This window comes from Cydia amplana, chromosome 19 (assembly GCF_948474715.1).
Source record: "Cydia amplana chromosome 19, ilCydAmpl1.1, whole genome shotgun sequence".
In the NCBI taxonomy this organism is placed as follows: Eukaryota; Metazoa; Arthropoda; class Insecta; order Lepidoptera; family Tortricidae; genus Cydia; species Cydia amplana.
In genome coordinates this window covers 9,242,684-9,263,963 of record NC_086087.1, presented here as the reverse complement: position 1 = coordinate 9,263,963, position 21,280 = coordinate 9,242,684, and the positions used below count along the sequence as shown (strand labels likewise).

The following is a 21,280-nucleotide window of genomic DNA, read 5'->3' as shown; positions in this document are numbered from 1 at the left end:
CTCGCGTTTGGCTGAACCGATTTTGATGCGGTTTTCAGAAAAGTGTTTCTTACATTCTGGAGAAGGTTTTAGTATACATAGATCTGAGCTGATGCTGAACCCTGTCTGAACCTAGTGGAACTCAGGTTTGGTGCAACATAGGCTCACGCTGTTTTGGTCATCCGACACGCCTTGATGAGCACTTGGGAGAGCAGTACCCAAGATAGAGCTGATGCTGAACCCTGGATGTACCTAGTGGAACTCGGGATGTACCTAGTGGAACTCAGGTTTGGTGCAACATAGGCCCACGCTATTTTGGTCATCCGTCTCATCTTGATGAGCACTTGGGAGAGCAGTACCCAAGATAGAGCTGATGCTGAACCCTGGCTGTACCTAGTGGAACTCAGGTTTGGTGCAACATAGGCCAACGCTATTTTGGCCATCCGTCACATCTTGATGAGCACTTGGGAGAGCAGTACCCAAGATAGAGCTGATGCACCAAATCACCCTGGCTGGCAGGGTTCACCCTGGCTGTACCTAGTGGAACTCAGGTTTGGTGCAACATAGGCCCACGCTATTTTGGTCATCCGTAACATCTTGATGAGCACTTGGGAGAGCAGTACCCAAGATTGAGCTGATGCTGAACCCTGGCTGTACCTAGTGGAACTCAGGTTTGGTGCAACATAGGCCAACGCTATTTTGGCCATCCGTCACATCTTGATGAGCAGTTGGGAGAGCAGTACCCAAGATAGAGCTGATGCTGAACCCTGGTTGTACCTAGTGGAACTCAGGTTTGATGCAACATAGGCCCACGCTATTTTGGTCATCCGTCACATCTTGATGAGCACTTGGGAGAGCAGTACCCAAGATAGAGCTGATGCTGAACCCTTGCTGTACCTAGTGGAACTCAGGTTTGGTGCAACATAGGCCCACGCTATTTTGGTAATATGTCACATCTTTATGAGCACTTGGGAGAGTAGTACCCAAGATAGAGCTGATGCTGAACCCTTGCTGTACCTAGTGGAACTTAGGTTTGGTGCAACATAGGCACACTTTGTTTTGGTTAACCGACTTGTCGTCGTGTGCCTATGTTGCAGAATTCCACTAGGTGGGTCGATGAACTTTTTTCTAACTGCCTTTAAAAAAAGGACGTTCTCAGTTTGACCCGTATGTATGTATGTACGTATGTATGTACGTATGTATGTACGTATGTATGTACGTATGTATGTACGTATGTATGTGTGTATATTTGTTCGTGGTTATCTCGCGTTTGGCTGAACCGATTTTGATGCGGTTTTCAGAAAAGTGTTTGTTACATTCTGGAGAAGGTTTTAGTGTACAGTACATGGATGGTTTGAAAAACCAATTGGACCCGGTAGGTGGCCATGCTATCGGTATACCTACCAACAAATTTATGTTGCTGAAACCGATTTAGATAAAATAGTGGGAGTGGGAGTGGGACTCGGACTGGGACTGGGAATGGGAGTGGAAGTGGGAGCAATATACATACAAATCGTTTAGCACCAAAACGTCATATTATGTTCATATGTTGTGTCGCGATTATCATCGAGTTAGGCCATCACCAACATTAGTAGGTAGTTACTAGCCCAAAACTAAATGGAGAGCCTAACAAACTAGTATTTTAGCCCAAAACCTAAAATAAATGAAGTACCTATCACTAAAAAGGAAAAAATAAAATAAAATAAATAAAAAATAATTAAAAAATTAAAAATAAACAAAAATAAAACCAAAATAAAATAACTTAATATAATATCTTTTTTAAAAAAAGGGAACCGCCTTCAAAAAACCAACCCACTGAAAAGTACAAAATAATTTTTATATAGCACCCCTTTACGTGTCCAGTCCCTAACCCGTCGTAAAGCAAATTTTTGCCAAAAAGTAATTAATACCTAATAATAAAAAAATTAATAATCATCCGGGTAATTACTTAGTTTTTGAAGGCGGTGCCAAACCAACAAAAACAGTCTTTACTACCAATCAGAAAAAAAATACGAGTACGTAGTACCTACAAGAACTAAATTAATGAGCAAACTAAGTATGTCTTTATAATGCAAGTAAGTGCAGCGTTCTTCGTTGTCTAAAATATCGGTTCTCAAAAATTTTGGTTTGGCACCGACTTCAAAAACGAAGTAATTACCCGGATGATTATTAATTTTCTTATTATTAGGTATTAATTACTTTTTGGCAAAAATTTGCTTTACGACGGGTTAGGGACTGGACACGTAAAGGGGTGCTATATAAAAATTATTTTGTACTTTTCAGTGGGTTGGTTTTTTGAAGGCGGTTCCCTTTTTTTAAAAAAGATATTATATTAAGTTATTTTATTTTGGTTTTATTTTTGTTTATTTTTAATTTTTTAATTATTTTTTATTTATTTTATTTTAGCGGCCCGTTTTTACCTTTTTTACCTGACAAAAAAAAAACAGTTTATAGGATATAAATATTCATAGTTTTGTGGGCTAACATTTTCAACTACATAGTTGCCTTGTCTAATATATGTAGAACATAAATAAAAATATACATTAAATAAAGGCTGTAGATTTATAACAGACGTGTTACTCTCATCTTAACTATTTAGCTGGAGCATGAAGTTTAAGTCGTTATCAATCCTTTTACGAGACACTGCCGAAGCGGATTAATTGGATTAAACTTCAAGTTTTGTAGCTGTATCGCGTATCGAGCGACCGTCTCCCAGGTTACTAGTGTAAGTGTAACCATGACCTAGAGATCATCATCATTATCTTCTTGGCGCTGCACGCTGTCCCGACTTTTTGCCACTTGCACAGCCTGGGAACCGCTTGGCAACTAATCCCAAAAATTGACTGCGACGGTCACGATGTTATTCTTCAACGAAAAGCTAGTAGGTCAATATCAAATAACTTATCGGATAAGTTCCAAATAACTCATTGTTACGAGCCAAAATTTAATGCGACCTCCAGATTGAACGTTCTGTGGCCTGGGGATCATAGACATATGTCGAAATTAGCCCAATCTCATCGTCTTCAGCATATTATTAGCTGAAAGACTCCAAGGAGGATATCCACAATGACCAGTTGTGTGCTGCCTTCATCCAAAGACTTTCTGTCGTACTCCTATCGGTGGTGCTCCTAAGGGCTTCCTCTGGCAGCGTCCTCCGGTTTGCTGTTTGCCACTCAATAACCGTCTAGTGCCTCACGTTTGGGGTAAATTAGACATATTTTTGAAAGAGCGTGTTGAGCTGAGATTTCCAGGAAACGTGCACTAGGGGAGCATCAGTGAGGCGAAGCGGTGCGAACAGGCTTACCAATAAAGATAATCCGATGTTTTTTTTACTTCCAAAAATTTTAGAGTAAAGTTGTGAACTACTTTCTTTATCAAGAATAAAATTAATTGCTAATTCGAATTAACCCACGTGTGCCTTCCTTTTTAAACAAACAATACTTGTAACAAGAAAATTGTTTTATCAGAGGCGGATACTCGCTTGCGCTAGGTGATCGGAATAACAAACCAGAAGTTATGGTCGAACTGGGATTATCATTAATCAACGATAATTGTAATCCGTTTTTTCTGTAGCCTGTGAAAGGATTTACCAGGCGGTCTAGCATGAGTTGCGTTCTTATACTTGAAGTCGCGCAAGATGTATGGAGTCGCGCGCGAGAACGCAACTCATGCTAGACCGCCAGAGGTACTGAGAGAAAAGACAAGAAAATCTGGCAAGCCTAGTCCTGTCAGTCAAGCTTAAAATCTATCTGACGTACCTAATCTTACTTTGATCCTCCTCGTGTTCAGGAGAAGATAAATCAGGGGGGCTAGCCAAGATAACAATCGTACATCGACGAACGCCAAAAGAAAAGAAAAAATGTAGGGATGACATTGTATGGCGGTTTAAATGGGTCTTCGAGGAAGATTTTTAGTGTTCCAGCCATTTACACTATCAATCATTAATACCTACATACATTCGTGTTTTAAAAAAAAACATACCTTACTATTTAATATTTTCAGACACAAAGGTGACATAGGTACCTATACCTATTATTAGCTAGGACAATAATAAAGGTCACCAATTGTATTTGAGCTCACGAGCTTACTTAAATGAATTATCAATGAAATGATTCTCATTACAATTAGTGCCTATTATAATATTAACGGAGCTATTACAGATTCCATTTAAATGTAAATGTCTAAAGCCAGTGGCGGCTTTCAGTTGACCGCGAATTGAAAAATTTATTAATTATATTAATAATACCAAAAAGCTGAAAAGTTTGTTGGGAAAGGAAATAAGCGAAAAGTCCCTTAAAGATAATCTACTCATATCAAATACTAACTTCTGCCCGCGATCTCGCCTGCGTGGAATAACGATTAAAATTGATGATTTCCGTGATTAAAACTATCCTATCATTCCTCGGGACTCAAACTATTTAAACTCAAAGACTTTTTAACTGAAAGTTCCGTCAGTCTCTTTTGATTGTGTTTAATTTGAAAAATCTTTAAAGAAATATGTTTCTACCGTATTTTTATTACTTTTAAATAAACGAATGTGCTACACTTCCGAATAATGACTACAAACATTTTACACGACCGCTCAACTCCATATAAAAATGAACTTTCATGGATCATCATTCGACTGATTCGACACGAGAGCTGTTTTATATCCCGATTCTAACGTAACGTTGTACAAACAAGTAGGTGGTAGGTGGTAGGTAATAATCACTCTAATTCAGTTTCTACTTTGTGAAAAAAGCAAAAACACTGTAACTTGCTAAAATAGTAATTAACTTACACGAACAAAAACTGTAGACAATCAGCCCTCTATTCTCTGTTTTGTGGTTACTCGTAAGTCGAACTCGAACAAAAGTATATAATGGGACCATTTGATTTAGAGCAACCCCTAACCACCAAATAACGTCTTGGCTCCGATGAGCCTAGGGTTGCCATCTGTCGGGGGTTTGCGTTCAGTGTCCGATTAAGATATTTTGATTCTCAAGTAAGCATTCATAGACCATGGTCTCTTCGGAGTCATCCATTAGATGTGATTGATCTTAAGATTTTTGAGCCTTCGCAGTAGTGGCGCCCTAAGCATAAATCAACAAAATTTGGTCTTCAACAGAAGGACATGATGTCACGATCCTCAGTATTGAGGGACCGACTGAAGAAGAGTAAAAATTACATGAATAATGTATAAAAAAAATCTACGGTTTTTTTCGTATGCAATGCTATTATAATAAATAAATATTAATTCAGAATACAAATGTGATTCATTATTTCATTAGAACTTTATAATTGTCCTATTTGAAAACTGGCTCTTACATACCACTTTGAAATGAAATTAGACATATTGTTTTCGTGTTTTTTTTTCTAGCAACCTAGTAAGTCTATTCTTATAAAATATAATCTAGTTTACATGTGATTACTTCATGGCATTTTCTTTTGTAAAAGTACGTACGTATAGCCTATATGTAAAATATTGTATATAGCCTTCTTAAAAGTGCTCGAGTAAAACTAGGTAAATTTTTGTGTCAGGTGTAAACAATCCATGTAAACAATTTTAAATAAATTTACATTCTCATCAGTCATTAGCAGCTTAGTGCCTGACAAAAAAAGCGGTTTCACTGAAATATCCAAGCTCTTCAAACTTTTGCGATGATAACCCTAGCGTACCCAAATGACCCTAATAGCGGTCGACGAGCCGTATTCACACAATATGCTAACCATTTCCCACTGCCCCAGTCTCCATGTGACATTCTGACGTTTTCCTCAAACTAATAAGTGCCTTTTTGCCGTATATTCTATGTGTAATCAAGTAAGGAAACTTACTAACAAAATAAGGGATATTTCGACCTTATTCGATTCAATAACGTCTAATTTATCTGTCTGAATAACTAATAAACAACTTTTCTGCTACGTATCTACCCGTAAACATATTTGGGTATAAGAAAGTATTCGAGATTGCTAGGCGTGTAAACAATTTTACCCTTTTCCGCGCTGAGAAATAATTTAAAACATTCTTTAAGACTGCTTACGGTGGAAACGTTTTCGCTAAATTTAATATCTAGGTCTTACGAAATTTATGAGGGATTACTTGAAGATTAGGCAACAAGCTGCTTATAGGGCAAGTACTGGGAGTAATCTGAATAATCATTCACTGGCAACACTAATTATGAAGATAATGTTAAGGTTGGACTCGACATTGAGAACAAATGCCTAGGTAATGCAGTTTAATACGAAATCTTTCACTGTGTGAAGTTATTATAATTTATGATAGAAGTTGCCTGTACTTGCGAGTCCTTCCTAGTATGTAAGTAGCGTCACCTAAAGCTAATCTGAAGAAGCCAATGTGATGAAGTAGATTAGTAGAGCCCTTTCAATTTTTATACTTTGGATATTTTGGTACTTACTCGTAAAAAAATCTATCCAGGAATACCTTAATTAGTAATTACTCAAATATAGCTGAAACAAATCCCATATACGAATAGAGCTTATCTTTATTGTACTTTTATTTATATTAAATTGAATACCTAACGCGTATTAAATACGTGAAAAGTAATTACTACTACAAAAATAAGGTTTTCTGTAAGTTACATCATTTATTTTATCCATCACAGCTCTCCTTCATTTATCACTGCCCGTTTGTAACAAATAGGTAGTACATCCAGAATCCAGATGTTCTAAACAGGGCCAATTACGGGGAACAGGCATTCTCTCGCTTCCTAGAACAGTTTTTATCATCGCTAGATTTATAAAATTCAAGTATTCAACCATTTTTTTTTTCTTAATAGGTATTACACGGAAAATACCCGATCTTTTGAAACATGATAACTGTTCTGTCGAGGATTTTCACATTTCCACGAGCTATCGGCTCTTCGTAATATGGTAAGTAGAAGAAGGAATTATTCGCAACATTTTTTTTAAATACTTATTTGTTTTCTCCTCTCTTTAGCGGGTAAGTGCAAATAGGTAGAGGTACCTACTTACAGAAGTATAATCTATAAGTATGTAGAAGGTATGGAAGAATAAACATCACTGATTTTCTTTTAATCGGTAAAGATGACTCACGTTAGACCGGGCCGTGTCCGGGCCGGAGCTTCCGGAGCTTCGTTTTCTATGGAAAGCCTCACGTGATCACCGGTCATCTGTCATAGAAAAGTAAGCGCCGGAAGCTCCGCCCCGGACACGGCCCGGTCTAACGTGAGTCATCCTTAATCCGTTTCAAATTACACACACAAGTGGGCATTTCTCAGGAGGGCCATTTTTACGTGTCCGGGGCAAAAAAACATTGAATTTACTGTTCAATAAATCGGAATTAATTCAGGCATAATCTCCAGCATATATTCTGTCTGGAACACTATCAAACTATTTATTTTTTCTACTCCAGCACTTAAATGTGTCAATTAAATGACTGACAGTGATATCTAAAGCAATGTCATTTGAATGCTTTGTCTATAGGCTCATAAGATGACTGCTAGCAGTCATCTTATGAGTATAATACAACTGCTTTATTTTTTTTAAAGATACAAGTTCCGATCATCTTGATTGAAAGAGGTATGTTTTCATTTACAATAATAACTCTTTTTTTTTTAAATAATAACTCTTTTTTTTTAAATAATAACTCAATTTTTTTTAAATAATAACTCTTTTTTTTTAATAATAACTCTTTTTTTTCTGTTTTTTTTTTTTTTTTTTTTTTTTTTTTTTGCTGCAGCTGTCATAGAAAAAGTAATGTATGCAACAGCTCATAATTGGTTCTTAAAATTCTCGGGTCTTTTTTTACAAAACTCGACTACGTCTCGTTTTGTAACTTCGACCCTTGAATTTTAAGAACCCTTATTATATCACTGTTGCATAAACTACTATATTATTTATATAATACACGAAAATTCAAATGCGAAAAATGATGTTCGGTGAGCGTGTCCCGCACCCAGATTGTTTGAAACAAAAAAATATTACTCAAGATGGGGCATTAGATCGGAGTTATTATCGGTATTCACGCATGAGGTATTAGTTAACTGATCATATTCTTTATATCAAAATAATGTGTTTGCTTGACACATTGAATAAAACCAAATTTGCGATGTGTCCCGGGCTAGTGACTGATTTCGGTGCAATTTGTAAACCATGTCTGTACTCTTACAAACTTGTAGACCAGGAACTGAGTGGCTCAAACATAGTATGCTTTAGTTGTGCCTTAACCGTTGAATAAAGTACAGGTGCAGTCACAGTATACTAAGGTGATTTTTTTAAAGTTTCTCTGTCATTCGGTGGGTTTGGTTCTATGTTTTTTTGAGATCGGTGGTGCAATTTTCTCCCACAGTTTTAGTGCATTTATCGTTATGCAAGTGATTAAGAAATCCTTAAAAGTACGTGAATTCATCATTAGTACATCATCTCTGTATCATTCATGCTAATTCTGTAATTGCTAAAAAGCGATCAATTTTGATATCACTGGTGTTGATTTCCTTGGTTTCGGTGGAATTTTTGACCACCGATATCAAGAAAGTGATCACCGAATTCAAACCCTGCTTTGTAAACTAGTTTCTTGTACTTTATTTTCTAACTTAGCACACCTAAAAAGTACAAGATACGTTGTATAAACGTAAAACTATGCTTGTACGTAAATTAAGTCATAGTATAGGTACACAAAATCACTAGTTTACAATGAGTAGTTTTTTTTTCACCAGACGTATGTTGAAAATTGTAGACCCGATTTTTCTTTTTCTCTTTCCGCTGTTGTCTTGATATTCTCTTCAATCTAATGGAGTAAATTATGTGAATTTGTCCTCTGTATCACTTGACGCCCTACACCTCGATACCTTTAAACGTGTCAGCCATATTAAATAAATGCAGTCAATTCGATCCCACTTCTTTTTAAATAACTTGTGTATGTATATACTATGCAAGATGCACCCACAGAACAAGGGATTAAAAATAAAGTGGCCTTCTGATGTCGAGATCGCTCCAAAGGCACTGAGCGTACTGCTCAATATTTCTAAAGCATGGTCATGAACACAAATTGAACATAGAAGTGTTTGAGGGTGCAGGAGAACATAATTAACAGGTGAATAGATCTTTAGGCATTAGTCAACCACTTCAAATAGTTTTAAATTGAGGGAGTTCACGCTTTAAAACTCTGTGATTCAAAAATACTATTTATAAGTCTAGTAAAAATACTTGTTTTCCGTATTGTTTACACTTCAAATAGTTTGAAATTGAGGGAGTTCACGCTTTAAAACTCTGTCATTCAAAAATACTATTTATAAGTCTAGCAAAAATACTTGTTTTCCGTATTGTTTACATTGTTTTATAAGTGCATTAAATATCTTTGAGCATTGAACACCACTCAAAAGTTTCTATTGATCAGGTGTAGATAGTTTATTTTTGATGAGTGTGCCGTCGGATTGTATGAAGCAAAAATTTTCTCCTTCATGGCACTTATGTGCGCATTTGTGGTCGACATGTCTGAAACTCGTTTCAGGACCATACATTGCCCTATTGTATGATATGAGGATAGTCAATTAGTGTGGGTCTGTGGGATAACTTCTAGAGATGTTGTTTCATAAGCCGTAACTTGGTTATTTTAAAATCTTGAGTAAACAAAGGTACTATTTATTAAACTTATTTAAGCTTACGATATCATTAGCCTCGCTTAGGGCTTGCAATTCGAATATTCGAATATTCGAATTTGTCGAATATTCGACCTGTTTTGATATTCGAATATTCGAATATTTTTTATTACTATAAAAAAATCTATGTCATCCGCTGTAGTTACAGTTTCTGTGTGTTTTACGGGTATTTACAGTGAATGAGGAACGGTAGGTACCCAAATACGAAGGAAATAATATTTTTACTGTATTCCTCTCGATAGACTTCGTGAATACAGTGAAACCTAACTCAATTTAAAAAAAAACGAAATCAAAAAGTATGTTATTTTTACGGTGTGTAAGTTTTAAGTTAAAGGGTCATTCTGTTTATTCAGTACAAGCGTACGTTAAGCGAATTTTTGAAGTCTAAACCTTGCCACTTATCGCAATTCTCAAATTTAATCATACCAAACCTGCCCAACTTGGTAATCTAACCATGCACCTTTAGCTGACGAATAATCCACCCAGTACTCAACTAACTTTTCCCTTAAATATTTCAATATTATATAATTAGCCGACCATTAGGAATAATAACTTGCCAAAACAAATAAAGTCAATAAAGATTCAAAATACAATGAAATTAAAGGCCTTTTTACAGGCCTCTGAGTGATTACAAGTTAATTTAAATCGGAAAATAATTACCAACTAAAAAAAATATCTTACATACCTAAGTGTTTGGATGGTTAAAGTTATATTATTTCACGCAACGACGCATTTATAATAAGTTTTATCTAGAAATATTAAATACGTCTAATTTTGGCGTTTTACTTGTTTTTATTAGTGTATTCGATCTTATAAATAGTAGGATGATAAAATCTAGTCAATGAAGTGGATTTCTGCCAAATATCCTTAGTTTTAGCAATATTTGAAAAAAGCTTTTGAATAAAACGATAATAAACCGATTTCTCGTTCCTTTTCTTATTTTTTATAATATTCGAATAATTATTCGAATATTCGAATACGTCGTCAGAAAAAGTCGAATATTCGAATATCTGAAAGTTTCGAATATTTGCAAGCCCTGCCTCGCTACATCGCTTATCAACAAATAAGAATGAAAAATATGAATAAATTATAATATAATTTAGATATATATTTGAAGTGTGATTTATGTGTAAGCATTTTTGAATTCGGTGACGCAAATTGACTTCAGTGCCTGCACATGATTTCGGTGTTTTTTAAATCTTAAATATCATAAAAACTATAAGGTTCTAATGGAGGCCTCCACTACCAATATTTTTTATATTAAGGCTAGATTTTAGGAAATAAAGTCGCGTATCAAATAAGTAAAAAAAAATAATTGGCACCGAAGTCAGGCACCGAACGTCATCTCTGAGAATCGCCCAAGTAATAAATACCCTAACTTTGTATAGAATATCCATATAAAATGTATTGTCCCTTAAAAAGAAACAAATAAGAACAACCTACATATTGAAGCTCAGCTCGGTCCCAGACAGTTAAAATTCAGACCAACAAAGAAACTTTTACATTGTTCCACACAGGACGAACTCGAAACCCATGCTACTGCGTGTTCATGTTCAGTTTCGTTTCCACGACAGTAAATATTTTCGCATCAATAACTTTAGTTTCTTCTTCGATGGGCACACTTGTTTTCTATTACCGTAAACTTGTTTTACCCATGCCAAAAATTTTATATAGTCGAAGCATTCAAAAATTGAAACGATGTGGCAAAAAAACGTCGTAGATACCTATAAATAAATAAATATAATATACAAATATATAAAAACGTAGAGAACACCCAAGACTCAGGAACAAATTTCTGTGCTCATCACACAAATAAATGCCCTTACAGGCTTACGGGGACTCGAACTCGGGGGAAATGAAACCCAGGAAAGCGGCTTGCGGCTTCACAGGCAGGGTCACTACTCACTAGGCCAGAACAGTCGTCAAACCTACATTACATTCAACATTTTATTAGTTAATATGACTCCCCGTGTTAAAAGTAAGCAACGTGTATTAATTAATTTATTGAAATGTTAATTATCAAATAACAGAATTAAATAGCTCACTTATAAAACTTAAAATCAAGATCTAAAAATAAATATACCTAATTTTTAAGTAGGTACATACATATATTTTATACCTTTGAAATTTTGTTAACTTACAAAATTTGCTTACTACAATCCTACGTTACGCCTATTGTGTTTAAACCCAGACCCGCGTAAGCGCCGGCTTTTACATAATGATTGATTAGGGTGGCAGGCTGGCAGGTCAAGGCCAGCTCCAGGGACACGGGCCCGGGCAGACCCTGATTTTGGCCCTTGGCGCCTGCGGCTAGGATGGGTGACAATCATGGTTATAATATACTCCGCCTGGTACTCTCTTCCGAGATTCGCGAATGACCTAAATGTCACATGCCTACGTCATCATGCTGTTTACAGGTTCTCAAACTTTAAAATGTGGGAGAATGTTAACCAACGGTGAAAATTATTTTAACGCCATCAATTTTAAGTTATTCATGTAAAAACATAGTAAAATAAAACAAATCTATACTGCCCTTTTCACTCCTACTCTTACAGTTCCGAATAGAACAGCCAACCATTTTCGTAACAAAACATTAATTACCAAGCTTACGACGTGAAAAGTTTGGAAAACACTGCGACTGCTGACACTGAGCGAGAAGGAAATAACAATTAACACGCGTTCGACAAGGATGACGGTCAGGGACAAAATGGCGGATTGTCAAATGTGACAGCGCTATCCTGTGTTGCCAGTAGTGTAAACAGAATTACCCGAACGTCTGAAATTTCTTTTGTGAATCGGAAGATATTGCTAACGAATAATTAAATATGACGTGTTATTGTAAAATTTAAGATAAAATACATATAAATGAAAATTATAAAGAAATATTTTAACTTATTAACCATAGATATAATGTACCCATGTAACATGTTATGTTGAAATAAAGTGGCAATGTTATTGTGCGTAGGCTTGTGACACTCTGGGAAGAGAAGACCATGTTTTATTAGACCATGGGTGACAATGTAATACGTGTTGGTTAAAGCTTTATTACTCTATCTCGCACCATGTTAATTGTTAATACTAGTACAAATTACCTCAAATGAAAAAAACATTATTTCAATTTAATACAGAGTTGATTTTGTTCGATTTTAAAACGAAACAAATTCAATTCAATTATCTAATTGGGCAATTTCCTCTACTTAAAATAAATTATTTCACACCGTGCACGAAATAAAGCACCAGATAATTATTAGAAAAATATAGATAGCAGTTGTTTTTAAATACTGTTTATATGTAATCAATTGGATTGAAACATAAAAAGTAGGCGAGTTGACCGTGACGTCACTACACACGTTTTCATATAAATTCCATATTAGAAAATCGTTTTGACAGTTCTAAAAAAGAAGCTGATTTGACTAGTACGAAAGTAGCCAATTACATTGATTCCAATTTGACTGCCAATTTTCCTTTGCCCACTACGCCGCTGACAAGCTCACAACACAATGAAAGGTTTGGTCTAAGTACCTATTATTCAGCTGAAATGCTCAAAATATTATAAGTGTGATAAAATAATTTAGCAATTTCGAAATCAGAAAAACACGAAAAAAAATTAAAATTTTGGATATGTGCGTAGGGTTGCCAGATGGTCGGGATTTGGCGGGATTCTCCCGATTTTTAGCATGTGTTCCCGATTCCCGATCAAGTGAAAATTGTCCCGAAAAACAGCTTCACGTTATAAAACAATAATTTCATGTTCCGAACTATCGTCGAGCGAGCGAGTCGAGCCGTAATTGACAGAGCAGCTGACGTAGTGCCAATAATGTAAAATATCGTTGTTTTTAATACAATTACTTTAATTTGAATGTTTTTTTCCCGGCCTAAGTCCCAAAATCCCGAAAAATTTATTTATTTTCCCGATAATAGCGCTTTTCGATCTGGCAACCCTATACGTGCGGTATGCGGTATTTTTCTATTGCTGTTAAGTTTAATATTTTATTTCCCAATGTATGCCACTCCAATTTATATGAGTAATTCATTCATTTTATATTCGTAACGCGGTGGCTTATAAATATTTGGGCGTTTTTATTTTTTGTTGTCCCCTACACTTTTTTTTCAAATTTGGGATTTTTTATGTTATTTCTACTCAGAATCACGAGCTCTTTCTATCCTAATAGGAGAAGAAAAGTGTCCCAAAATTTCCATACATTTTTTGATCTTTCCATTCCGCGACCGCCATACAAAGTCTAATGAAAAATGGTGACGTAATGGAAATAAAAACCTTAGGACACTTTTTTTCTCCTATTAGGATAGAAAGAGCTCGTGATTCTGAGTAGAAATAACATAAAAAATCCCAAATTTAAAAAAAAAAGTGTAGGGGACAAAACAAAAAAACGCCTATTTTTACCTATTCGCTTCAGAGCATAGGTACTATATCAGAATACCTATTCAGAACTCGCTTCTGCCCTCGACTTCGTCTGCATGGAACGACGATGAATGATAAAAACTACCCCTTTGTCGTTCCCCGGGCCTTAAACTATCTCCATATCCAATTTCAGTTTCATCGGTTCAACGATTTAAGCGTGAAGAGGTAGCAGACATACAGACAAACAGAGTTACTTTCGCACTTGCATACCCCGCAACGGAGCTAGCAGAACCGTAGCATATGACAGTTTTGTGTCAGGGTTGGCGATTATGATGAACCATTTTGCTTTAACTTTATTGTATGTAAGATTAATAAAATTGACCGAGAACCTTGTTGACCCTCTTCCGATATAACCCGGTTTAATTTACTGTCAAATAATATAAATTAACAGGTCAATGTCAATATTAGATGCGTTTCAATGTATCTGTTATTTTGTTTATAAAATCACGTTTTTTTTCACATTTCTTTCAAATATTAACATGGCATTTTCATTGTTTGAAAATATAGGTGTTTGGAAACAAAGAAAAAATATTTTTTGTACTTTAGTTTATGCGTAGTAGTGATAACCCTGACGTACAACTGCTACAGATTTGCTAGCTCGGTTGCGAGGTATGCAGTTATTAGATTACATATAGGTACGCACAACTATTCACAATGACTTAATATTTAAATAACGTTAAACCTATTCAACAATTTAACCCGTTAAACTAACATTTAAAAAAGTCAGTAACGTTTTTCAGTTTTCCCAAGTCGCTTAAATATATAGGAGGTACCTACATAATGTATGAGATGGTACCGATGACACATGCTAGCCAAAAATAGGTTAGGTAAACGTTGACTGAACGGAGCCATCGGATGGGTTGGTACTTTGTTTAGGGGAACGTGAATAGTTGTTGGGTTTACATGAGCTTAGTGGCTAATACACTTAGTACCTACTAATCACTATCAGTGTGATGTCTTGGTGTGGCATAATTGCTAATTTTCGTCTCCGATGTCTAATTTAAATTACCCATACTATTCTGTACTTAGGTAAACAAACCTGAAAGCACTTGTGTCGTTCACCGCAACGCTTTAAGTTGGGTAGGTTTTGAAAGCCACAGGAGGATTAAACGGCAAAGGGTAACCTGCCCTTGTATATTACGCTTAAGCGCTGGCACGTCGAGTCCTCAAGCTAACCAGTATTACGGGGCCTCGATCCATTGGCTATCTATTAATAATATAATATGGGACTTGTCCTGAAATAAATGTTATTCATACATTCATTATGGACTTCGAAGAACACTATAGCACAGGGCGGACACGCCATACATCAAAAATGATTTGCGTTTATATGTGTGCGCGGCACGTCTGTACACGCGTCATTGATTTTCTGACGGAATCCTGACATGCTCTCAGTAGAGCGACTTACGCACACATTAATGTCGCGGCCTGTCGCGGGCGAGGTAATCCGAATCGGGGCGGGGCGGTGCGTGTCCGTTCTGTATGATAATACTATAACTTATTCTGTGACTATAGTAAGTAACAGATACTACATCTCTTCTCCGCTGGATTAACCAATACCATTGGTTGAATCCCGCACGTACCAGTAACCACGTAACCAAAAACACGCTTAGGTTTCTGTGTCACTTAAAATTTCAATTCACTCTTGCTACGTTAGCAATGAGAATGACACTCCTGCTATCACGTACCTACTTAATCCCACAAACGATGATTTAATTTTAAACGCATGAAATCTTGCGCAGAATTTCAAATTAGATTTTATTTTTCAGCAACATTTTTAGGTAAATGTACGTCGTTTATATTTAAATTATCTAATACACGACCACTTGGTAATGTCGTGCCGTGAGTCACATTGCTGGATCAAAAGGTTGTAGAACCTTACAATTTCATGACAAAATTACTCTGTGTTAAAGGTAAATAAATAAATTATAACACACTTTGGAAACAAATCAAATTATTTTGAATGTTTTTTTTATAAGTACTCCCCCGGGGCCCCCCGGCCTCCAGCGTCCGCCACTTTCGGGCTTTGTCAATTTTTCTTTAGTAAATTACATCTTTTTTGTACTCGTCGACTGCAATGCTTGAATTAAGACTTCGTATACCAAAGTGAAATCGCATACTTTTTTCACTATGGGACCCCAACTCAACTATAATATTTATTTCGATACAGTTTAGTCAACTCTAATATTCATTTCGATACCGTTTAGTCAACTATAATATTCATTTCGATACAGATTAATCAACTATAATGAAATTGACCAATCGAAAGCGCGGAGCAAGTACCAGGGCGTCATGAGTTACGAGAAGGTGTCGTTGACCAACCGGCCGGGGGCGCGGGGCGCGGGGGCCGGGTCGCGTACGAGTATGAAGGTATCGCGGCTGCTCGCGCATCTTAGCTGTATACTTTTGGTTTTTTTACCTACGTGTATGACTCTTCTACTAGTTTTAAGTATTTTTTGTTGACTCGTAGAAAAAGTATTGTATACAATAGTGATATAATCAAGCTTTTCAATCTCGTACCTTTACTTAGGCAACTCAGCAAGCTTCGTTGCCTAAACATGGTACTCGACTGAAAAGCTCTCCATTATATCACGATTGTATAAAATACTATTTAGTTTATAAACTCTATCGAAGTATCCACTAATAGGAACGCCAGGATTCTTCCTCTTCTGTAGCAATCGTAATGAGAATTTTCGATAGCAACTCACTGTGTCGTAGTTGTCGTACCTAGTAACAAACTACTGCATACACAGCCTAATCCCGGTACAAACAAAGTATCGCATAGTGTTCCATTGTAAGCACGGACAAGCTTTTACTCTCCCGTCGAGCGTGGCTTTTCATGCTCCCCAACAATACCCGGCTTAGTCTGAAAGCAATAGGTATTATACACGCGTTACTGGCGCGGTATTTACTTTATATTACACATTTTTACGGTACGGGCTAAGTATTTACATAAAAAAAAAAAAAAAAAAATCTTGTCTGATTTTAGTAAGAGTAGGGGCATTAAATTACTCGTTGTTTATGGGGTTAGAAAAACATATTACTGATCATGACTCAAATGGCACCCTGTATACATCTCGTTTACACTAATATGCGAGTAAGAGCGAGATCTATAGAAAGTAAATTACGTTCTCGACGGCGTTTATGTCAGTGCCAAACTGATGGTAGCCGTACTGTAGATATATATTTTTCATAAATTTCAAACTAGAAGGGGTAGTATTGACGATAGTATTAGTAGATTTTAATCTATATATGTATAGTAGAAAAAAAATGAATTCATGATTTTTTTCTCAAATGACAAGGTACGACATACCTACCTTGTTGAAAAGTCCACAAACACACTCATAATCAAAGAAAGAAGGAAAATTAAAACAAAGTTTATAACTCGACTTCTCCTGAGGAGGGCCTTCGAGAATCGAACTGAACAAACAAGCTGCATGTTGATTGCGCAGGGAATTGTGCTAGGAATTTCATTATGGTAGAATAGGTACTATGATAATAACATTAATAACACAAAAGCCATTCTTAAATTGCATGTGCCTCCAGTAATGTTTATAATCCGGCTCCAAATTCTCTCTCTAATAAAAAATATTTACTGATCTATTTATTTGCTGTCCATAGATGAGGTCTTGGTAGCTCAAATGGAAGTGAACTGGGCTAGTAATCCAGTGGTCGTGAGTTCAAGTCTCACCCGAGACAGTATGTTTTCCACTTTTAAATTTATTCTAAGTACTTATCATGTCACATAAGCCAAATTATAGCGAATTATTACAACTACAACGCTGGAATTCACAAACCATCTGAAACCCCTAGAGAAGCCAATCGTACCTAAAAGTCTGAGGAATACCCCCTTAATATAACTACACCCCCCCGCCCCCCTAATAGATTTACACTATAACCACCTATAACAAAGAAACGGTCGAATAATGCCACGTGTAGATTGCTCAGGGGAAAGTGCGAGGCATTCCATTATAGTGGAACAATACAGTGACAATAAGCAAATAGGTATAACAATAACAACACATAGGTACCAGTGAACACAAAGAGCTTTGAACAAAGCCAATATTTCTCCCATTACGTTTAAAAACGAGTGTTTTCTAGACGCATTGCTGCTTGGAAAGAAATATACCTCAGTATACTTATAGTACTGACGACAGCTGAAACGTGATCAGAAAAATTGAAAGGGAAACATATCTTGTTATGAACGTCTCAGCTCCTATTTCATAAATAATTATGTAGGTATTTATAAATATTATACTGTGAGTGTACCTACCTAAAATACTCTGAATGCCATGAATCCATGTGAAATGTGGCCGAATATACCACCAGTAGCTTCAGTAAAACATTTAGTTGTTACTATAGGTATCCAAATGTCTTCATACAAATGCTAATCAAACCTCAGCCTATCTGAAAGAAGAACAATCTTTAACCTATATCTTGATCAGGAACGCATACGAGTATATAGGCAGTATAGGTAAAGACATTAAATGTCAGGTCAAGGTCTTCCCTTAAGAACCATGCTGTAATACCCAAACGCGCCAATTAAAATAAAACTTTATTACAAACACAGTTCTAAAGTCCTCTGTTTAATTAAGATATTCTGTGCCTCTTAGTCTAGTAAACAAAACAAAAACAAGTAATAATGATAATCACTTTATTTACGGCACAGCTAGGTACTATTTTTATAGAATCGATATCGGTAGATCAAATCGGCCGGAAGGATCATCATATTCATGTCTATTTTTGTATGGGATTTTGAACAGCGCGCCAAGGGACGTTTTGGAAACTCAAAATCGAACGTCACGTCACGCTATCGAATGAAATCTCATTAGGGGTACTGTATATTTTGATAAAATTGACGGACTTAGTAGTTACCATATGGCTAACTTTGAGTACATTTGTGAAAGTGGACATGTGTAAGACCATAGCCTGGCACACCTGTTATTATATTACCTAATCGATAACCCCGACTGACGTATATAGGCCAAAACAGAGAGAGTTATCTTAACGTTTTATTTATGTCACACGTACCTATTTTTTAGGCGACAATATATCGAGAGAAAAGAAAACTATTTTTTTTAGATAAGGGAAAAATAGCCATGTACCTACATACCATCCAAAATTTTCATTGAAAATATGTTTATCTTTGTAGTAAGTTTATTCAAACAACCAATTTACCTTAAAAACGACATGATATTTACTTCAATTTATGCTGGAAATTTCGGTCCGGTCCGGTCTGGGTGATTTTAAGTAAATTAAGAATTCTACGAGTTATGTAGGTATAGCGTTTAAAACAACTCGCCCTAATTGGAAAATGTAGTAATTTCTCACCCCCACCCTACATCAACGCTCAATATTCGAGGTATCACTCGGTTTGATTATTGATATACAGGTAAATTTAGAAATATCATCGGGTGAGAATACGTTTGTGCCCTACGCCACTTACATTGGTTTACAGGAGAGCGAAAAGAAGCAAAAAAAAAATATTTCCCGAAAAGTTTTATATTTGGAAAATATTGAATCATGAAATAACAGCATTTTGATTATTGCCATATCCGTTTTTGATGAGTAAATGTTGAACGTACAATGTATGATATGACACAAAAGTTGTGGATATTATATCACGCTTTTGTGATAATTTTCCGTTAATAAAGTGTAAATATCCTATAGTAAAATGCGGATATGACACAACATTTTTGAAAAATGTAATTTTTCAAAAACCGATTAGTGTCAATTATAGCATATTATTTGATATTTTAGAAATCATTAAAAAACGATTTTGCTCAAAAATGGAAATGGCACAAACGTATTCTCAGCCGGCGATATGCCTGTAGGCCTTATCACTTCTAGTGTAAAATTAATTAGAAATTATTTAGATTTTGACTATCCTTTAATATGTTGATAATCAATGCTAAACATTTTCAAACATTGAGAATGTTTACAACTTTCCACCTGGATCATTAAAATGTTATTGCATGTGCAACGTACTGCACGTGGCCGTCGATTGACGTTTCCCCCTACCAACCTGTTGCACAGGTCGTTAAATGCCACAAAGAAAAATTACGGTCAGCTAAAGAGGAGTATACAACCCTGTCGGTAAGATGTTTCACGCCCCTTGCCCCGTTATAAGTTTCGATGCTGTTTGATTTGAATCATCATCCTATTGATGAAAGAGGCCAATTATTAGATTCATAACTACAACAAAATAATTAATAAATTATCTGCACTCACCTTAGCGATCTTATGCAGCAATTCTGTCGTGGAGTTGGTTTTGAAGACGCTCAAAACTCGCCTCCGTACCGTACACCATTAATAGCCGTAGCAAACCTCTGCTGCCAAGCAGTGTGTTTATTACAGCCACGCTATCGTGGATTTGATTTTGAAGAGGCCCTTAGCTCGCCCTAGCCAAGGCAAGCGTCTACAGCGAAGCAGTACGATTCTCTACGGCCACACGGAGTTTCGCTTACTTACCTTAGCGATCTTATGCAGCAAGGCTGTCGTGGAGTTGGTCTTGAACAAGCCCAACGCTCGCCTCCGTAGACCCTGGCCGAGGCAGGCCTCTACGGCACCGCAAAGAGCAGTCACACCGCCGCTGTCTTCGTGAACGAATTTTCGGGTGACGGCCTGATGGACAAAAGCAAAATATAAGGTGTTAGTGTACCAAATTCATAATTAGATTAGGTGTAGTAGTAGAGGAAAAGGACTGCGTCCATTTTGAAAATAGATTTTCCAGAGGGTGGGTACCAAAAATAGGCGTAACTGTTGGATAACAATGCGCTAAGAAAGGAGCGGGCCCCTCCCTCCCTGTTTCTCTTCTTTTTTTAGGAACACCTAAAAGGTACAGAAATTTACAAACATTTGGAACACAAACAGTCACAAAATACAAATGGATTTTTAGTACAACGTAGTGTACTTAACATACTAAGAAACAGACCTGGAGGTTCATTAATGAGTACATAATGTACAAAATGTGTGTGTAATATAATATGGTATTTTAAGACCTATTTTCATTATAAATGAAAACTTATTTACAATTCTGTTTCATATTGAAGTTAAAATGTATATCCCCAAAGGATATTTGGCGCAGTACAGAAGAATTTCCACTAAGCTCTCAAGCTTCAACCGAGTCAATTAAGTAAGTTAGTAGTGCGCGCCTTTGGGGAGGCTGTGGGCTGACTCCTAAAAATTCAATAAATCGGGCTGACAGGCAGCCACCCAGCAGCAGACTGGCTGGGGTTCTTTTATGTTAGGCTTCATATGAGAC

General features: G+C 36.3%; 1 protein-coding gene across 1 annotated transcript in view; it reads right to left on the bottom strand.

Annotated features, from left to right (window-relative positions):
• LOC134656982 (small G protein signaling modulator 2-like) overlaps positions 1-21,280 on the bottom strand; it is a 100,446-nt gene that overhangs the window by 55,359 nt on the left and 23,807 nt on the right. Inside the window, exon 3 of the mRNA XM_063512547.1 lies at positions 20,488-20,640. Coding sequence (XP_063368617.1) covers positions 20,488-20,640 — 153 coding nt within the window. The remainder of the gene's footprint in view (positions 1-20,487; positions 20,641-21,280) is intronic.